Source organism: Rasamsonia emersonii (assembly GCF_000968595.1).
Source record: "Rasamsonia emersonii CBS 393.64 chromosome Unknown ctg1118621760317, whole genome shotgun sequence".
Classification (NCBI taxonomy): Eukaryota; Fungi; Ascomycota; class Eurotiomycetes; order Eurotiales; family Trichocomaceae; genus Rasamsonia; species Rasamsonia emersonii.
In genome coordinates this window covers 1-18,647 of record NW_013563084.1, presented here as the reverse complement: position 1 = coordinate 18,647, position 18,647 = coordinate 1, and the positions used below count along the sequence as shown (strand labels likewise).

Below are 18,647 nucleotides of genomic sequence, written 5' to 3'. Positions count from 1 at the left end.
CATATCAAGCTGATGAAGACCGAAATAACAGAAATCGAAAACAGGACAACAATCGTATCGCCAAGCAGCAGCAGCAGTAGTAGCTCGTAATGACTCTACACGATCGTCTCCAGCTCTCTTGCGTATCCGAGCGTGTTTTCGATGATGGTGGCACTCGACAGGGTGATTTCTTTCTCTGGTCGTTGCCCTGCCACGAGAGGCTCGACAGCCCCTGGGGCTCCGGGAACGGGTGCAACCGTCTCCGGCTGGGTTGGGAAGTAGATGCGGCCGTCCCGCAGGATCCAGCCCCGTTCCTGTGCGAACTGTATAACAGCACCCTCGGAGTCGAGGAACAGGAGGTTCTTGGCGTTCGAGATGGGGAGAGATGGGTAGGCCTTTTCGGAACAGTCGGCGATCTCGCTTCGAATCGTGCCGACCAGAATCTGCAGAGCATGTCAGTGACAACCCGCAAAAGAGGAAGAGAGGAGTATTGCAAGGAGATGACATACACTCGAGAACAGTCCAAAGTCCTCCGATGGGACCCTCTCCGACTTCGTCGCCCGCCACACCTTGTCGTAGCTCCCCTCCATCAGACTTCTCTCCAACTCCACAGGGTACTTGATGAACGGATCGTCCTCGACACTGTGTCCCCTTAACGAAGCCTCCACGACGAGACCCTCCAGCACGGTATGGAACTGGGACGTATCGCCCGAACTCAGCAACAGCATAAGATACAAGCCCGTGATCTTGCTTCGCTGGCTCGTCTTCAGCAGATCCACCCACGGCCCAGACGCAGACCCTGTCGTCTCGAGATGCCGCTCAATATCGTAAAAGAGCTGCAGTTGCTGGTAGTATCGGATGAAGGAGGCGGAGTCGGTCTGGCGAATGGATGTGAGCGCTCCGAGCTCGAGAATCTCCCGCGCTTGGGCGAACAGTTGCGGCGGGGTCGACGCCGTCGGGATCAGCGCATTTTGGTGGAGCAGAGCACGCTTTGCGCGTGAGAGCACATTTACAGCGTTGTCCAGCTGTCTCTGGTCAAGGCTCTTATGAAGCTCGGTGATAAGGGACCGTAGGTCGGAAGACATGATGACAGTTAGGACAGGAGGAGGTGGAGGATTGAGGGGACGGTATTAACCAAAGATATGTCGTTCCGCGTCAAGAGGTCCGCGTCAGATGAGGAAATTAAAACATAAGGTAGAATTAGAGACGTGGTTGTGTCCTGTTTGCTCGGTGCTGCTTCACAGGCAGCTCTGCTATGACGAGCTCCGGCTCTCACGTGACAGTTCGATAAGCCAATGACGTTCAAGAATGTTCTACGCCAGTTGTCAGGGCAGTAAATATCTACGAGAAAAAAAGAAAACTAAAAAAAAAGGAAAAGATTTCTTTCATTTTTTTTAATAATGATTATCATACTGATTTACCTCTGCTGTCGGTAGTACGCTACAATCAGAGTGTTAGGATAACTGCTCGGACCATTTGAGTTCCCATTGCGAGCTTATCTTGGCGATGAGCTCGATGAGGTAGAAGCCTAGGAAATCTGGAAAATAAAGTTTTATAGGCATCTGAAGCATATCAGGCTATGTATATGATAATGATAATCACGCCTTCGTCGCGAGAGCAGACAATACATCAAAGAGAGGCGTTCCGAGTCCAGTCACCGGGTCCCAACCAGGCGTAGCATTCCAGCTTGCGTACGGCACATAAGCAGTTCGCAGGCCAGATAGGGGGTCGATTCCAGCACAGCCAGTCGAGCCGCCGTCGACGATATCGGTGAACCCTTGTCCATCGAGTCCATAGATCCAGGGATTCAAAAATCCCAGAGTGGACTTGTTAGCAGCTAAGCGGACCGAATTCAAATTGGCAATGATGGCGGCAAAAGTAGGAGCAGATGCACTGATGTAGAGTTAGCTTGAGCCTCCAAAAAGAATTGCCAAACACTAACCTAGTTCCACTCACTCTGCTGAAACCCCCATGGTCGACGACGGCGTAATTCAGAGCTTGAGCAGCAACATCAGGGAACCCTCGTCCCGATGGATTGTAGAGGCCCTCCCATTGATCTCCCAGCTTGGACAGATAGGCGCTCACTGCTTTTTCTTGATATGATGGACGAGGAAATCGTTCCGAAAACCCGCCAGAAGAGAAGTGAACAGCTTTTTCGGGATTGATCTGATAGGTACCACCCACAGACGTGACAAAGGGACACGAGGCTGGAAAGACAGGGTTGAATCTCGTGGTGTTTGTTCCATCATTTGTCAAACAAGAACCACCGACTCCTTCATCACCACTGCTGAAGATCACTGAGACGCCTCGCACCCCCAGCTGGGCAAACAGACTGCAAGTTGCATTAGAATAAGACTCAGGAACGGTTTGTTCGTTCTCGCCGTAGGACGTGGACAGTACGGAAGGTAGTTCCTCGTCGGGAAGACCCAGGAGATAGTGCAGCTGCTCGAGGTAGGGCTCGTTGGACGAAGCAGCGATGTTTGGCTCGCTCAAGTCTGGGACCAGAGGGCCACGCCCCCCTGTAGTGTAATATACAGTAGGAGTTTCGTAGGACAATGCGATTCCGTACTGGATATCCAGGCTAGCTTCAATGCTATCCGCGGTGGAATTCTGCTCGTTAAGCCCGCCGTTGATGGATTGTACCGTGAAGTTGGCGTTGACCCTGTTCGGGGCGTACGTTTGCAAAAACTCCTCTAGATAATCATAGCGGGCATATTGGTCGAGGTAGCCGGAAATACCTAGCTTGTTGCGCGAATCCGGACTGGCCACAAAGTCTCTTAGCTTATACAACTTCCGCAGACAGTCGGGAGTGACAATTGAATTGCAGTCCGTTTCCACATTTCCCGCATCCAGAGCTTTCTTGAGATCAAATACGAAGCTTTTCTGCGGCCTGACTTGCCCAAAACGTGTCGTCGGCTGAATGAGGTGAATAAATGGACGGATCGCTCGTGGTACTGAGTACTCCAGGGTGCGAATCTTGTACATCCCGGTGATCGTGTCACGGAAGTAATAGAAACGGGTATCCAACATTCGCTCTGCCTGCTTCACGGGGACGATGAACTTGATCCAATCGCCATTATCCTCAATCAGGTCCTCAGACACTCCTTCCGACTTGAGCCAGGACAGGATTATCTCGGAGATTTCCGATGAAGGCCGTAGGAAGGCTTTGATCTCATCGCGCTTCATATGCTTTCCGTACATTTCATGACCAGGAGTCGCAATATTGATCGCTAATTGCTCGAACTCAGCAGCCCGTTCCTGGCGAATAGCGAGGCGAAATTGCATCAGCGTGGATGGGGACGGTGGTGAACCCCGGATCCATCCGTCTGGTACAGTCTGGAGGCGTTCGACGATTTCATACTGCCCTGATGAAGTAGCCGACGCATGTGGCAATGACAAAGAGAATGACAAAGCCCACAGTAAAAAAGAGAAAGGACGCATCGAGACTTCAAAGAATGACTACCCAGAACGAAGGACAAGGAAAGGGGGCGAGCGTTGGGATACAACGACTGCGTACATCCACAGTCCAAAAGAGGGCGATAAGAAAAAAATCACGAGCTGTCATACTCTTCTCTTCTTCAGCAATGCTTCGAGAATGAACAAAAGGCATGGGGAAGGATCGGCGCAACATGCAGAAGGCATGCGCACCTTCCGTCTGGGCGGTAATGCCAATGACTCCTTCGGGGGCATTCTGACGCAGGAACGTCGTTGCAGTCGGAGAACAATGCAACAGCTTATTCGGAGACGTGAGTTTCCCTAATAAACTATGGGTATTTATTGAAACGATTGGCTAGGAAGCATCAATTGCTGAAGAACACGCAGATGGATAACCTGTCATGCAGGCATTCCGACGTCATGGCATCCTGTCTTAGCATTCCACACAGGGGGCAACAGCAAGGAACCGCCGGCTATGTAATGGCTCGTTCCATCAGCAGACGCCGAAACTCAAGAAAGCACGCCTTTTGATCTAGCAATGGAAGAACCAGTTTGAAGCTCTCGCGAATTATTCCAGAGATGCCCACGTCCATTGGAGTTTGTTGCGGAACTGATGCTGGAGCAATTGTTTTAGATTGTGTCTGCAGGGTATCTTGATTAGTACCTATACATCCGCTTGTATACGAGATGAAATCCACGGTAGCTCTTATGCGAAGTTGGCGTTTATAAATCGCAACAGCGTGTTCTGGAATCTGGAGATGACAACTGATGCCCTCGATGCATGTGACAGTCACGTGCACCACAGGAAGGGGAAAGGGTCATGTGAGATACGGAGCATCGACGTCACCGTCACGGGGATAACTTCGCTCAGCAGCTGGTTGATGAACAGGTGTCGTTTCTTAAGTGACGGCGGAGTCGCGGACAGACATCGCAAATCGCGAGGCCCCTTCCGCTGTGGCTCCATGATCTAATTACTTAGTCCTGTGGAGCTGCCTCTGACACTTTGGCACCGTCAAAGCACCTTGGATTCCCCGCCGTGCCCCTCCTTCTGCACGTTGGAGCTCCAGAGGATTTCCAACACATCGATGACATGCGTGGATCTTGAGTCGCAAGGACGATTTGCCAATAATCATGACACTGCCCTGATTTTTTTATCGCCTTATTGCCCTTTGGGTCCGCGTCCGCACGTATGATTGTTGACGAGTCCGATTGAAATTCGGATCACACGTCATTAATACACATCGGGTGATCCGGACCTCTGGCTGTATATACGATACGACATCTCCTAGCCAGTCGATCATCTCGCCTCCTGCAGCTACCACAGCGTCTCCAGAGCCATGTCTGACATAACAGCATTGGAGGAGCGCCTGCCTCCTGAAGAGAAGGAGCAGAACTCCAAATCCGACATCTCGCTGAAAGAACGGTTCTTCCGTTACTTTCAGCATGAGATCACAGGTAGTCCGCACTTGGCGTTTTATCAGTTTCTATCTTAGGGTCTGTGTGACTGACCTCCTGTCTAGCTCTGCAAGAACAAATGGACCGCCTTGCGGACACTTCTCTCGTAGCTGGCGAGCGTTCGGACGCTGTCGACCACTGTTTGGCGGGCATCGCACGGCTGTCGAATGAAGTCAAGGATGCGTCGAGTTATATTCCCACATACGACCAACGGATATATGCCGAGGTGAGTGGATCAAACTTGCTTTGGAGGAGCCTACTGATCAATCACTTGCAGGCAATCAAAGCGCTGCAGGACAAACTAGCAGAGACGCGCGCTGCAATAGCCCCACGGACGAAATTTTCGTTCAAGACGAAGAAGAATGCCTCCGCTGTCTCCTTGACGGATGCTGCGGAGATTGCTGCTCAAGGTCGTCGTCACATCCCACCATACCGCTCTCCTGACGGGTCGTCCCGCGACTCCTCAATCAATCCTACTCCAAACTATGCTTCGACACCTGTCAATGAGCCGGAGCAGCAGCAGTTAAGGCCGGAGATTGCACCCACCTCGTCGCCGGCCATCCTTGAGGAAGGCAAGGACAGCTCGTTGCTGGAACAGAAATCGACATCCGTTCATCGTCCGACATTTTCTAACGAGTCATCAGTGTCCGTAAACAACCACTACGGTCTGCATATCATGCTCCCCGCAACGGCGTCCAGCTCGTCGGTGCCAGCTTCCATAACCTCTCTCCGCCACTGTGTGGTGGACATGTCCATTCCGACGACGAACGGGAAACCGTACGCCAGCCTCACAGTCAAAGGCGTCAAAGAGAGCCTTCTGATCTGCGGCCAAGTGGAAGGGCCGGCGCACATCACGGGCGTGGAGCACAGTGTCATAGTGGTATCATGCCGGCAATTCCGGATGCACAACTGCGTCGATGTCGATGTCTATTTGAGTTGTTCTAGCAATCCGATCATCGAGGATTGCAGCAATATCCGATTTGGACGGATTCCAAAAGCATACGTGAGTATCTTCTCATCATCATCATCATCACATAGGAAACCCCGACTCATTCATCTGACTCTGCACCTAGGCTCTTGATCAGAACCAGCCAGACGATTCCGACCGCTGGAATCAAGTCGAGGATTTCAAATGGATCAAACCCGAGCCCAGCCCCAACTGGAGTATTCTCGACCAGAATGCGGCCGTACCGGAGGAAGTCTGGGCCGAGATGGTCCCTGGCGGACCATGTTGGTCATTGGAGGACATTCTCCGTGCGACCAAAGTGATGAAAGAATGAGAAACAACAAAACGATGCAATACAATACGAATAATTAACTAATTAATTGGCAGGCAGGCAGGCAGGCATATCATGTACAACAAGCAAAGTACTTTATTTTACTTTTCTTTAATATTCGTTTCATCATCTTCATCACATTATTCTTCTTCTCCTTATTATTCTTCACTCATTGCCTTTTCCTTTCTCTTTTTTCCCCATTCCCTTTTTTCCCCACCGTCGAATAGTATTATGTACTGTACCTTGTATCAGATACAAGATTGGACTGAAATAAGAGATTTAAGATCAATTAATTAATCAATCAATCATAGTAAGACTGGAGTCAATAAATATCACTCACTCACTCACTCACTCACTCACTGCGTTTGTTGGAATCTTTGTCCCTCCGACTCTCGTGGATATCATTTCTTAATTTTTTTTATTTCTTTATCTTGCTGTTTTAAGCTATTTAGCAATAAAGCATGTATATACTGCATATGTAGCTAAGCTATTCAGTAGCCATGTGATGGAGCAAGTATATAAGGAGGCCGGAAAATATATATATGTGCGTATTGAATAGGTGTTAGGTAGGTAGTAATGGGCCAGTAAGCAAGCAATCAATCTATAATGACAGCCAGGCTCTGTTTCATTGACTTGCTTATGTATCCACCTATCTACCTATCTAGCAACATTATATTAATACTAGAATGCTTACTCTTTTTTTAAAAAAAATCTTAGGATTTTCCTCTTTCTCAAGCCACCTGCCTCCTCTCCTTAAATCCTTTTTCTATTTATTTATTTTAGGAGACATGGACATGGACATGGAACATCGACATCTACCAGACATAAAAAATAAAAAAAGAACATAAAAAATTTTATCCGACAAGAAACTAGTATACTAGTATACTATAACTAAACAGGCTAGAAGAGTAAGTCTTCATTCGTCCTTTTCGGTTGGTTGTCGCCTCCCGATGATGATGTGTTGTTGGTGTTGGTGTTCCCAGACAGATTCAACCCTGCGAATCCGTTCATCAGATCTCCCTCTGCGCCGCCAAAGCCGGTGTTGCCTGTCGAGGCGGCTGCGCCGGCGCCGGCGGTGTCTCCGCCGTTGCCGAACACGCCGAGCAGATCGTCCAGGTTGTTGCTGCCCGTCGTCGTCGCTGGTGGTGATGTAGTTGTCGCTGGCGTAGTCGATCGCACAGGTGTGCCGGCCAGGCCCTCTGCCGATGCAGGGGCCGCGCCGTCAAAGTCGATGTCGAGGAGGTTCTCAACGTTGCTCTGAGCTTGAGGTGGAGGAGCCTGTCCCGTGACTGCTGCAGCAGCGGCCGCGGCCAACGGGTTCTCACGAGCATTCTGCTGTTGTTCCCTAGCGAGTGAGTTAGCATTGGACGAAATGTAATGTGAAGCCAGAAGAATGGAACATACTCGATAGCAGCTCTCTGCACAGCATCGGCGCCAAACCGGCCCTGACCCACGAATTGCTCCGGAGGCTTGTGGTACACAGACGCCAATGTCGACATCTCCTCCAACAGCTGATCCAGCAGAGCTGGAGGTAAGGACTGGATGGTGGTCGTGATGGGGGGTTTCTGGGAGAGGATGACGTTCTTCGCCGCATTGGGGTCCGTGGTGTTGGAGAGCAAACGCCAGTAGACGTAAGCGCGATCCCGGATGTCGGGGTTGTCGTTCTCTGCTGTCGCCGCCTGAAGCACTTTCTGCACCAGGCCCTGGGCTTTGTCGGGCCTCTTCAAGAAGAGCTTGACGACCGCGGTCAAGATTTGCAATTGTGTCTGCCGATCCGTTAGAGAATCAATACTGTCTTAACCTGGAGGGACGTGGAACCATACCTGTGTGAACTCCTCATTGAATCCTTCAACGAATCCCCCCAGGATATCACCTGCGTTGCTGATCTTCTCCGCATACTCGCCCACAATCCAGACGATGGCAGCCCGGGCGTTGGGCTCATCCAGTTCGTCAATACACTTACATAGCGTAGGGATAATGCCCTCGTAGCCCGGGTATTTTCGGAGGATGTCGCGGATGACCACAATGGCCTCCTGGACGACGTAGTTCACCTTGGTGTTGATCAGGTCCAGGAGAACATTGACACACTTCTCGCTGGCGCTCTCGATCTTGATCGCAGTCTGGCCAATGGCCTTGACAGCCCTCCGCACGAAATCCATGTCGACTTCGAGGGCGTACTCCTTCAATTCAGACAGGAGCTGGTCGACATTCCGTTCGTCGGCTATCCGGACCATGATCTCGAGCTTCTGGAATTTGACATAGGGAGGGTCGTTGTATTTGCAGAAAAAGACACGCAGTTCCCTGTTCAAAATATCCGGCTGTTTCTGTAGCAGCAGGTCGATATTTCTCAGCGCCACATACTGGACTTCGGGTGCCGACGAGACCAGAGTGACTTTTATCGAGTTAGTAACACCGCATCGCAACTATATGGAGCGCCAGCGCCACACATACCGAGTGGAGGAGCCATCTTCTTAAGGTAGGTTTTCTGCAGGTCCGGATTGATGTGTTTCATGTGCAAGAGGACGACTTTGATCGCCGCCAAAACCACACTGGCGTTCACATGCTGGAATTGAGGAACAACTCTCTCGCAGATGTGCTCGGATTCCTTGACATCTGCCGTCTTGTACTCCGCCAGCGAGGTCAGAATCTTAACCCGACCCCACTCGGTACACTCGTTCAAGGCCATCAACAGCTTGCGCAGCGTGTTCGAATTGATCTCCAACGCCTTTGTCTCCGGAGCGGTCTCGGAGATCTCTGCCAATGCAGTGACCGAATTCGCGACCACCATGGGGTTGGGGTCTCCGATCATCTCCTGCAACATCTCAAGGAACCCGTTTTCCAGGCACATGGTCGGGTTGAGGTCGAACAGTTTGGCCACACAGATCGCGGCCGTCTTCCGAACGTACGGCGACTCGTCTCGTAGCGTCTTCCGGAGCGGTTCCTCCATGTAGTCCACCATCTTATCTACCCGGATACAACCCATTGTCCTGATGGCTAATGCTCGTATGAGAGGATTGGGGTCTTCTGAATCTTGTACAAAGGTATTGACGGCGAGAATGCAGAGGTCCGGATGCGACTTGGCATAGTTCCTGCAGCACTCTATCAGCCAGAGGTACCGGACAGGGAGACTCGACGACCTACATTAGGTAGAGGTATACGAGTTTCTTCTGGTCAAGGTCGTTGGTTGCGATATTCTTCAGGACATCGGGGAACAGCGCGGACACATCTTTGCCCAAGGTCATTGCCATGATGGTCTTTTGGATAGCCTCTTTCCTGCACAAATCATAAGTATGCCTAATTCCGATCCGTCACCAGATCTGCGTCTGCCCGCGTACCGTTCGTATGCATATTGGGATCTGAGAGACGCAGGCCAGTTAGCATTATCCCGCACAAGCACAAACTAATCAGACATGGTGTCTCGTACACAAGGCCAGCCCTCAACTCGAACGTCTCTCCCTTCTTGGGCACCTGGAAGGCGCCCCGCAACCGGTTGATCGCCATGTCGTCTGCGATGGAGGTGCTTCAGCAGCGACGAGGTCGCGCCTCCGCAATGGGGGAGCGGGTCGAAAAGGGGACGAGGACGGGCGAAGAGACGCGGGGTGTGCGGCAGAAGACAGACAGGCAACAAAGCCTCAGGAGAACGTGGCGCGGCTCTGGAAGGAGAGATAAGTCGAATTATCTATCGCATTATTCTTGTCCCCGCCACAAGTCAGTGGGAGCAGACGAGACGCTGGAGGGTTTGCTGCATTTGCACTACTCCGTTATGTGTCCTATGGTGGCTGATCCACCCGACCCGCCATCCAGCGCCTAGTCTGCTGCTCCAGTTTACGTCGCCGACCGCCCGCAACGACTGCTATTCCTCCACGAGGATTCGCTGGATATATACAAAGACCTACCTGGTCCCAATCATGGTGAGTAGTGTATATCCTGTCTGAGGCCATGATCTGACTGGCGCAGGCCAATCTCCCCAATTTGCGTCGCCTCTTCGTCGAGGCGCGGACGGAAGCCGAGGAAAATGAATACTCGAGAACTGCGGTACGATGCCCCTAAGGGGAATCTATGGCATATCTCTGGCTGACGGTCACGATAGTTCTACAATCTGGTACTCTTCATCTCCTCCGTCGCTGTATTCAGCTTGGTCGCCCAGCGGATGAGCGGAAAGCAGCATAAATAACGGGTGATGATCTGAGTCTCATTTCGTTACTATATGCGCATGCGGAGTCATCGTATTCTCAAGGCAGTTATATATATCAGTCGTCATAAAACAAACACGCCATAGACTTCGTGATGACCAGCCGACACCCCGAAGACCTCCAGCTCAATCCGTCTCTTCGCCGTCGTCGTCCAAGAATGCCAGGCTCTTGGGCCCTCGTGCCAGTCTTCTCCTCGGCCGTCCCTCGTTATCGCTTTCCTCCCCTGCGCTGCCAGTTCCCCATCGGCGGGCCCCTTCCTGCACCAGCTCCAGATCAGCTTTGAGTTCCCGCTCTTCCCGGATCCTCTTCGCCTTCTCGAGGGAATATCGCCCTTTCATTCCCGCGTCCTCCAGCATCTTCTTGAGATGCTTGATCTTCGCTTTGGGCGTATCGTATGGAGCCAGCTCCCGCGACCACATCTTGCGGATTCCGCACTTGACTAGCCAGCCCTGTAGGCGCTTGATCTCCGCCTGATCGGGATCCAGGTTCGGGTCCGCTTTAGCCGACGTTTTCCTCTTGCTTCTCTTCGCAGGGGTGTCTGCGCTCTTCTGCTGCTTCCGTTTTGGTTTCGGTGCTTCATCGAGCACGACAGACATTTCACTTTCGGATGCCTCTTGATCGGCGCCTGTCTGGCTGGCCTGGCCCTTGTCCGCAACGTCTGATTCCGCCACGTTTACCGTGATCTCTAGGTTGGACTTCTTTTGAGGCGAAGCACTAGCGCGTCTCACGGGCTCTGTAGCCTCGCCTTCGTCTCCCTCGTTGCTTGGTGGGACAAACGACGACTCCTCCGATTCTTCAACCTGGTACGTCTTTCGACGTTTTCTAGGTTTCGGGGAATCTTCCGTTGGTGATGGTTTGGTCGGTTTGGTCGGTTCGGTTGGTTCGGTCGGTTTTTCTCGTTTCGTCGGTTTCTCCTGTTTCTCCTGTTTCTTCTCCTTCCCCTTTGGCGGAGCTATAGGCTCGTCGTCGGACGTCTGCTCCTCCTCTTCTTGCTGCGCTTTCTCCTGCCTTACCTGCAGCGATGAGCAAAACGCGTCAGTTAGCATAAATCAATATATCCAACGTATGTATATGTATACATGTCCTGTAAAGGTAGAAGCAAAAAGAAGGAGCATCCACCAACCGCTTCATCCTTAATAATCTGATCGCTCTTCGCCTTCCAGCGCGGGTCGCCCTTGAAAAACCCCTCCTCCAGCCCCAGCGCTTTCTCCGTCGCATGCCGCACCCGTCTGACCGTCAAATCCTCCAAGTTCCCAGACCGGAACACGTTCGCGACGGTATCACGGAGAGCTCTCTCCAGGCGCTCGTCGGATGGGACAGTCCTTGCCGGAGCGGGCGGCTCCTCCTCCGCCTCGTCAGAGGAATCGTACATGGCATAGCGATGGGGCATTTCTTTCTTTTCGTCTCGTAGAGCAAGGTATTTGTATATGTATGGGTATGGGTATGGGTATGCTGTTCTGTTCTGTTCTGTACTGTACTGGACTGTACTGGACTGTAAATGGCTTGTACACGCGCACGCGCGCCAGGCAAATCAGAAAATCATATAGACAGAACAGAAGAAACCTGTCGCTGGAATGCAGCAAGAATCAATCGCGCGAGTATTTTATTTTAATTTTCGGTAATAAGAGAAGGTTGAATTAAAAAAAAAAGAAAAGGCGCGTGCGAAATGCGGGCAGTCGTCAGTAGTGAGTGCGTTGTTCTGCGGCGCGTGACGGTGCTAATGCAATGCGAATGCAATGCGGAGGAGGAGCTCTGCTTGCGGCATGATCTCATCAAAAGTCCTCCGTAAGCTTCGCTCCAATCCAATTGTTTCGTTTGTCGGCGCCGTGCCGAGCCGGTGCGGACGGAGACATTTATTCTATTTCTGCATGGCATCCATGGCCGTTATTATTAATTGATAATTAATCTTCGTTAAATTTGGAAAAGTTAATATTTGATTCAATCTTATTTTGATTTTTTTTTTTGGCAGAGTGACTCCAATTTCTTTTGTCGTCTTCTGTCGCTCTGCATTTATCGGACTTGATTGATTGAGATTCCTCTATTCTTCTTCGCATAAGCACTCCGATTACTATACCTCGACGACAACAGTGAACAGACCAGAGTGATATCAGCAACATGAGCAATCAAGTCCCAACCGGTGGTGCCTCGACGACGGCCAAAGACGAAGAGATAGCAAACAAGAAGCTCCCTCCAGGAGTGGTGCTGGACAAGGATGGGAAACCGTGAGTTCCGTACAGAAGAAGACTTTCGTCTAGCGACTTGCCTACGTATGGACTGACTTGACTGACTGGTTCCTCTCATCCTAGATGTCGCGTTTGCACCTCGGCCGCATCCTGGCGCGCAATGACGAAGAAAGCCGCTGCGTCTTCTGCTGCAGCAGCAGGAGCAGCAGCAGCAGCTACTACTGCTGCTGCATCCTCCTCTAACTCAACATCAACAACAGCTGCTCCGACATCGACTCCCCCAGACGACTGCCCTCCCGACGTGGAAGCCCTGGGCCGGTCAACATGGACATTCCTGCACTCGCTGACAGCCGCATACCCGACGACGGCCACGCCCGAGCAGCAGGCCGAGATGCGTTCGTTCCTGAACCTCTTCTCGCGCCTGTACCCGTGCTGGGTGTGCGCGGACGATTTCCGCGCGTGGATGAACGAGCCTGGAGGGCGCAACCAGCCGCGGCTCGCCGGCCGCGCCGAGTTCGGCCACTGGATGTGCGAGGCGCACAACGCCGTCAATCGCAAGTTGGGGAAGAAGGAGTTTGACTGCCGCTTCTGGGAGGAGAGGTGGCGGACCGGGTGGAAGGATGGGAGATGCGATTGATTGAGTGATTCTGTCGTCGTGGGCATATGGTCCTGAACGGTTTTGTGATCGGCTCTTGTACGATATATGGGAGTTGTTCGAAAGACTTTTGGGGGACTGGCTTCGTGTTGATGCATATATACATCTGTGTATGATTTGCATGGCATGGTTTGGCGTAAGGTTGCTGGAATTACACATCCCTACTCATAGATTGGAGTCTGGAAGCAAAAGACAGATATCTCTTCGCATGTACTATAGTATCTGATGAAGGAGAATGCGACTCTACTACTCAGATGATATTTCAAGAAAAGAATATGACCAGTAGAGGGAGTACCACGTTCTAGCAGATAAAACGCAAGCTGAGAGCTGGGTTATGGAAAGATGTTGCTGCTAAGTTCTAAGATAGGGAAGTGATAATCTCCAAAACAAGGCGCCACCACATCACACATCGGTCTTTTCTCATACAGGAGCGGAAGGAGAAGGAATTCAAAAGATACGCCTCTTTTCAATCAATTCAAATATAAATAATTCAAGAGAAAAAAAAAACAACCGTAAAAGCCTTCATTATCAATCTCTCATCCTCTAACTAAGACCAGACACATACAGTCGCAGACCGCTCGCTGGTGCCCCGATTTCCGTCACGTCCGAGATCCGGCACACAGATCCCTTGTACTGTTCGTGATACTTGGCCCCCGTAAACGGATCCGATACGCTCGGCGAACCGCTGTAGATGGGTGTGTAGGAGGCCGCGCAGATATCGAATTCCGCAAATTGGTCGAATTCGATCTCGATCTTGTCCTGCGGGTTGCGCTCACATTGAGCCTTGATCTTCTTGGCCTGTTCGACGGTTAGTATGTCCTAATATAGAAAATATAAAAGCGAGAGAAATGCTGACCTGATCAAGGAGTTTCGCCGAGCCGCCATTGGCCAGCATTCGGTTGGCAAAACTCAAGGCAGAAGCGTAGTTCTTGTTGGCAAAGGCAAACTTCATCGCAGCCATCAGAGCCAGCTGTCGGTGTGCAACTTCAAGCTTGGGAATGGTGAAATACGCGGAGAGCTCAAGGCTCCTCTTCAGGTTCTCCGGTGTGTCGGTTGGCAGAGAACGACGGTAGAGCTCAATGGACATGGCAAGGATGTATTCCCTGGCCGTGGCAATGATCTTCTTCGCTTGCTCAACCTCACTCTCAGATGATACAACGTTGACAAGCAAGGTGTGCAGAATGCGCTTGAAGATCTTGACGCCATCTTCGAGCTTGTTTGCCCGCATGGCAGCATAGCCTTCTTGCAGATCGACATTGGCAATAGTCTCGAGGTCTCGAGGGATGACGGGCAGCACCTTGCGGGTGTCCGTTTCGTCCACTGTTCGTCGCACGTAGTTCACCAAAGGAGGCAGTCCCGCCGTAGCTGGGAGGTATGTCCTGGACGCTTTGTAGATCTCGAGGAACCGCTCCTTCAGTGGGGCAAAGTTCACAGCACCCACTTGGCGGTTCAGAAGTTGCATGGCCGTGTCGAAAGAACCCGCTGCCACATGGTCGGCCGCCAGAGGAGAATTCCGAGCCCAAAGGTCGGCTTCCGAGCTGCCAGCGCCGGCCTCGACGCTATCGACGTTAACAAAATCGTTGTCTTCTTCGACATTGATCTCGTCGCCCATGTCCCATCCAGCGGCGTCTTCTTCCTCGTCCTCAAGTGCCTCCTGGGCGGCAACTTCAGCCTCCTCCGCTTCTTCCTCGACCTCGTAGCCATTGGCTCCCTCCTCATCCACGACGCCCACCTCTCCCAGCAGCGCCTTCTCGAAGGAGGAATGGCCAGCAGCCTTTACCGGCCAGTTGGCCTTGTACGTGGGAACAATCGGGCGCGGGACCTGCAGAGGCTCGCCTAAGGACGGCAGCTTAATCTGGTCCTCTGTAAGTCCACACGTCTCCAGAATAGCTTGAGCTTCTTCGTTCAAACCGTGTGTCTTGGCGGTCACGTATGCAAGGGGATCTAGATCAATTAGCAGCAGTAATGTGAAGGGCAGGTACAACACTCAACGTACACAAATCAGCTTCCTTGAACATTTGGATTCTGTCCTCGATGTCACCACGGTAGACGGCATTCTGGAAACGGGATGTAAAGTCGCCCCGGTGTTCGGCAATCTTGGCCATCCGCGAGAGCTTTTCTTGGTCACCAGTAGAGAGATATAAGAAGGAGAGCTTATCAAATAGTCTCTGCTTCTGGTAAGTCATCTCCACGGTCTGGTGGTTACCGTGAGCCAGCGCTTCGACGGCGAGCCGGCTCCACAGCTTGGGGCGATCGAGTTCCTTGGCCATTTCAATCGCAACATCGAGGTTGCCACACTCGATGGCAAGTTCGAAACGAGTCTGGGGATCCTGGACGAATTGCAAAGCAATCTCGGGGTAGCCTTTCTTCTGCAAATATGCGATGATGCTCTGGCCAACCAAGCTCGAAGTCTTGATGATGTGAAGCATTTCGTCATAATTCCTCTTGACGAGGGCGAGTTTGAATCGGTATTCGGTCGGGTCGATTTCCAGGATCCTGGGCTTAGCGTTGCGATCAAGGCAGTAGACATTGCGTCCTTTGACTCTAACGAGGTACAAAGTCTGGTCAAGGGTCCGGACAATACCATTGTCGCTGTAACCTGTCAGCTCCAAATCTGCTGGACCGTTATCATCCAGGAATAACCAACTTACCCGTTAAGCAGGGAGTATTTGACGTGGTTCAGGGTGGAGTAGAGGAGCACGCCAGCATCGTCCCAGGTAGCACTCTTGATACGGATCGTCTCATGTAGAGTGCTCACTTGTTCGAGCGTCTTGGTGACAATGGTCACATTGTGTTTGCTCAGCAAGGCTGCGTAAAGACCGTCATTCGACCAGACGACATATTTCACGCCACTGACAGCCAGCTCGGCCAACTGCTTCTTCTGCTGGATATCGAACAGCACCACTGACGTGGGGGTGATAAAGAGCAGGCATCCTGTTCCGCCAAAGTAGATGTCTGTTGTACCCGCCGGTGGCTTGATCGTCTTGGTCGTGGAGTTGCTCAAGTCCTTGATATCCACGGTCTGGCTGGGCTGGTTGAACACAGCAAATCGATTTCGCGCAACGAAGACGGCAGATGTACCCTGACCCCGCTTCTGATTGGTTGGCTCGACAGCGCCGGTAGCGTCCCTGGGGAGGTGGATAAGCTCGTATGTCCCACCGTCGGCCGGGGAGGTGACAAGAATCGCCCGCTCAGCAGGGTTGTATGAAAGCGTTCGTGCTGGGACCCAGGGTGCACCCAGTTTTCGCAATGACAGCATGGGAGGAGATTCAGTGTTCTTTGTAAAGTCGTAAGACTTGACGTGCTTCTCCTTAGTGATGTAGAAGAGCTGGTTCTGGTACACAGTGGATGCCGGGCGCTCTCTTTCCAGCTTGAACACCATCACACCGGTATCGTGACCAGCGGCAAACAGATTAATCTCCGGATGCGCCGCGATCACCCAGAACCGATCGAGGTCTCGCTTGAACGACTGAACGGAGGTCCGTTTGTTAAGATCCCAGACCCGGATGGTCTTGTCTTCGCCGACGGACAGGATAAGGTCTTGGTGCGGATGGAAGAGACAGGCAGAAGCATTCTGGAAATGGCCGCGACAGGTATCGACTTCCCATGCCTTCGTGTCTGTTACGTGTCAGACGGGATCCTGATCCTCCTGTATTATTTGCACTCACCACTCATCCTCCACAGTTTAACAAGTCTGTCGTCACCGGCCGAAACAATCAATGGCAGAGTTGGATGGAAAGACACCCAATTCACACCCCTGTCGTGGCCCTCCAGCACAAACTTGACCACTGCATCTGTGTTCCCAAACATGTCTGCCTGGTTTGCGCTGGCTCGGGCCATTTGATCCTCGTAAGTCAGAGAGGTCGGGGCGGAGTGTTTCTTTCGGAGGCCGGAGATATCCCAGACACGAACAGATTGGTCCAACGACGCCGAAACAATGAGGTCCTCCTTGGGGTGGAATTGCGCGCACATCACGTAGTGGTTATGGCCGGTCAATGTGCAGACTGCAAGCCGTGGTCAGGGAGGCAGCTAGTCGATTGACCGCAGAAGTCACTTACTGAGAGACCTGTTCTGCCAGTTCCAAATTCGGATGGTTTGGTCATCGGAACTAGACAAGATCCAGGGGAGTTCATGGTGGAAGAAAACAGTCCGCACGTAGTCCAAATGCCCATTGAGCGTAAACAGGCATCTGCGAGTCTGGTAGCTCCAGACCTTGATCTTGTAATCATCTCCTCCGGACACGAAAAGCGGCTGCGTCTTGTGGAAATCAATGCCACGGACGGGGCCATCGTGTTCCTCAAAGCGGTCAATCAGCATGCCCATGCGGTAGTCCCATAGCTGGATAGTGGAGGAATGAAGCGACACGAGGATCCATGGCCTGTTATTCCAATGTCAGTTCGCGTAGTCCCAAATCACTTTCAGCGCAACCAGCTGACCGTTTCGGGTGAAACGCAATGCCCTTAGCCCGGGAGGACTTGGACTCAAACTACGCAGAACGTCTTGTTAGCATAGACAACAAGAATGAGCGGCCAGAGGGGACCTACCTTAGTGAGCATCGTCGGGGAAGACATCTTCAGCGAAGGGTGGCCGGAGCCGCAGCATAAAGCAGCACGCTCCGCAGGCCAGTCAGTTGAAGATGGCTATAGTCTGCACCGCATCAACTCCAGCGAGGGCAATGGGGAGGTGCAGGAGAGATTGCAGCGTTGCGGTCGAGCTGCGTCTGGAGACTGGACATGCCAGCTTTCCAGTAGTTGGTGCCGGTCAATTGTGGCAATGGCGCGGAGCCACTAAGCGAGTGGAGCTGGCCAATGACGACGCCTTGGGACCGCGTGCTGAGCCTCAGGGGAAACCAGCGCCCTCCACCTGCGCGCATCGTTCTCGAACAGCAGACCGGTGGAAATGGAACCATTCTTCGATCTCGCTTTCTGCTGACTGCATTCTTGTTTTGCTGGCAGAGTCTGGTGACCTCGCGGCTATTGCGCTGCGGGTTCCTGGCAATTCAAAATGTTTGCAACGGGTTCTTAGTGGAGCCCCGCATTATTATTTATTACTGACGGCAGGAAAACTTCTCATCTATCCTCAGATCCATGAATCTATATACATCGTACATGCCAATCCTTCCCTCTTCGTTGGGTGTATGCGTTAAACCAGTCACACGATGATCGTCTCTCTCTTCGCGTCCCAATGTTGACTGTTAAGCGTGGCTGATGATGTTTGATGCAAAGTTGCTGACAGCGAGACCACCAGCTTCATACCCTCCCTTCCAAGATAGATCCTTTGAAATGCGCCATCGAATAACAGACGATCCTTTCCGTCGGTGAGGCTATCTGCCCGTACTCCTGTTTGCCGGATGAGTATGGGAAGAAAGCCATTTATAAAGGAGTCTCTATATCGTTCTGCTGGCCCCTCGTACGAGCGCCATGGGCGACCAAGTCCTGGTCCCCCACCCCGACGGAACTCCTCCGCATTC

General features: G+C 52.0%; 7 protein-coding genes across 7 annotated transcripts; 2 read left to right on the top strand and 5 right to left on the bottom strand.

Moving 5' to 3' along the window:
* Window positions 1–95: 95 nt before the first annotated feature.
* Window positions 96–1,064, bottom strand: T310_5667 (Proteasome endopeptidase complex; the record flags this gene model as incomplete). The annotated part of the gene is made up of 2 exons (XM_013471457.1): window positions 96–422; window positions 489–1,064. The coding sequence occupies 2 exons, from the start codon at window positions 1,062–1,064 to the stop codon at window positions 96–98; spliced, it is 903 nt and encodes a 300-aa protein (XP_013326911.1).
* A 513-nt stretch (window positions 1,065–1,577) lies between these two features.
* T310_5666 (Tripeptidyl-peptidase I) lies at window positions 1,578–3,669 on the bottom strand (the record flags this gene model as incomplete). The annotated part of the gene is made up of 3 exons (XM_013471456.1): window positions 1,578–1,872; window positions 1,922–3,339; window positions 3,628–3,669. 3 exons carry the CDS (start codon window positions 3,667–3,669, stop codon window positions 1,578–1,580), a joined length of 1,755 nt encoding a protein of 584 aa, XP_013326910.1.
* Window positions 3,670–4,751: 1,082 nt separating this feature from the next.
* T310_5665 (Tubulin-specific chaperone c) lies at window positions 4,752–6,443 on the top strand (the record flags this gene model as incomplete). The annotated part of the gene is made up of 6 exons (XM_013471455.1): window positions 4,752–4,869; window positions 4,935–5,095; window positions 5,147–5,872; window positions 5,943–6,123; window positions 6,203–6,237; window positions 6,399–6,443. 6 exons carry the CDS (start codon window positions 4,752–4,754, stop codon window positions 6,441–6,443), a joined length of 1,266 nt encoding a protein of 421 aa, XP_013326909.1.
* A 603-nt stretch (window positions 6,444–7,046) lies between these two features.
* On the bottom strand, window positions 7,047–9,647 carry T310_5664 (uncharacterized protein; the record flags this gene model as incomplete). The annotated part of the gene is made up of 7 exons (XM_013471454.1): window positions 7,047–7,491; window positions 7,551–7,912; window positions 7,970–8,538; window positions 8,598–9,235; window positions 9,288–9,419; window positions 9,482–9,502; window positions 9,571–9,647. 7 exons carry the CDS (start codon window positions 9,645–9,647, stop codon window positions 7,047–7,049), a joined length of 2,244 nt encoding a protein of 747 aa, XP_013326908.1.
* An 817-nt stretch (window positions 9,648–10,464) lies between these two features.
* On the bottom strand, window positions 10,465–11,729 carry T310_5663 (Transcriptional regulator; the record flags this gene model as incomplete). Its single annotated transcript, XM_013471453.1, has 2 exons — window positions 10,465–11,352; window positions 11,463–11,729. 2 exons carry the CDS (start codon window positions 11,727–11,729, stop codon window positions 10,465–10,467), a joined length of 1,155 nt encoding a protein of 384 aa, XP_013326907.1.
* Window positions 11,730–12,454: 725 nt separating this feature from the next.
* T310_5662 (FAD dependent sulfhydryl oxidase Erv1) lies at window positions 12,455–13,159 on the top strand (the record flags this gene model as incomplete). The annotated part of the gene is made up of 2 exons (XM_013471452.1): window positions 12,455–12,561; window positions 12,646–13,159. 2 exons carry the CDS (start codon window positions 12,455–12,457, stop codon window positions 13,157–13,159), a joined length of 621 nt encoding a protein of 206 aa, XP_013326906.1.
* A 561-nt stretch (window positions 13,160–13,720) lies between these two features.
* On the bottom strand, window positions 13,721–17,748 carry T310_5661 (Coatomer subunit alpha; the record flags this gene model as incomplete). The annotated part of the gene is made up of 8 exons (XM_013471451.1): window positions 13,721–13,975; window positions 14,034–15,121; window positions 15,174–15,769; window positions 15,829–16,795; window positions 16,846–17,181; window positions 17,236–17,555; window positions 17,614–17,663; window positions 17,722–17,748. 8 exons carry the CDS (start codon window positions 17,746–17,748, stop codon window positions 13,721–13,723), a joined length of 3,639 nt encoding a protein of 1,212 aa, XP_013326905.1.
* Between the last annotated feature and the right edge of the window lie 899 nt (window positions 17,749–18,647).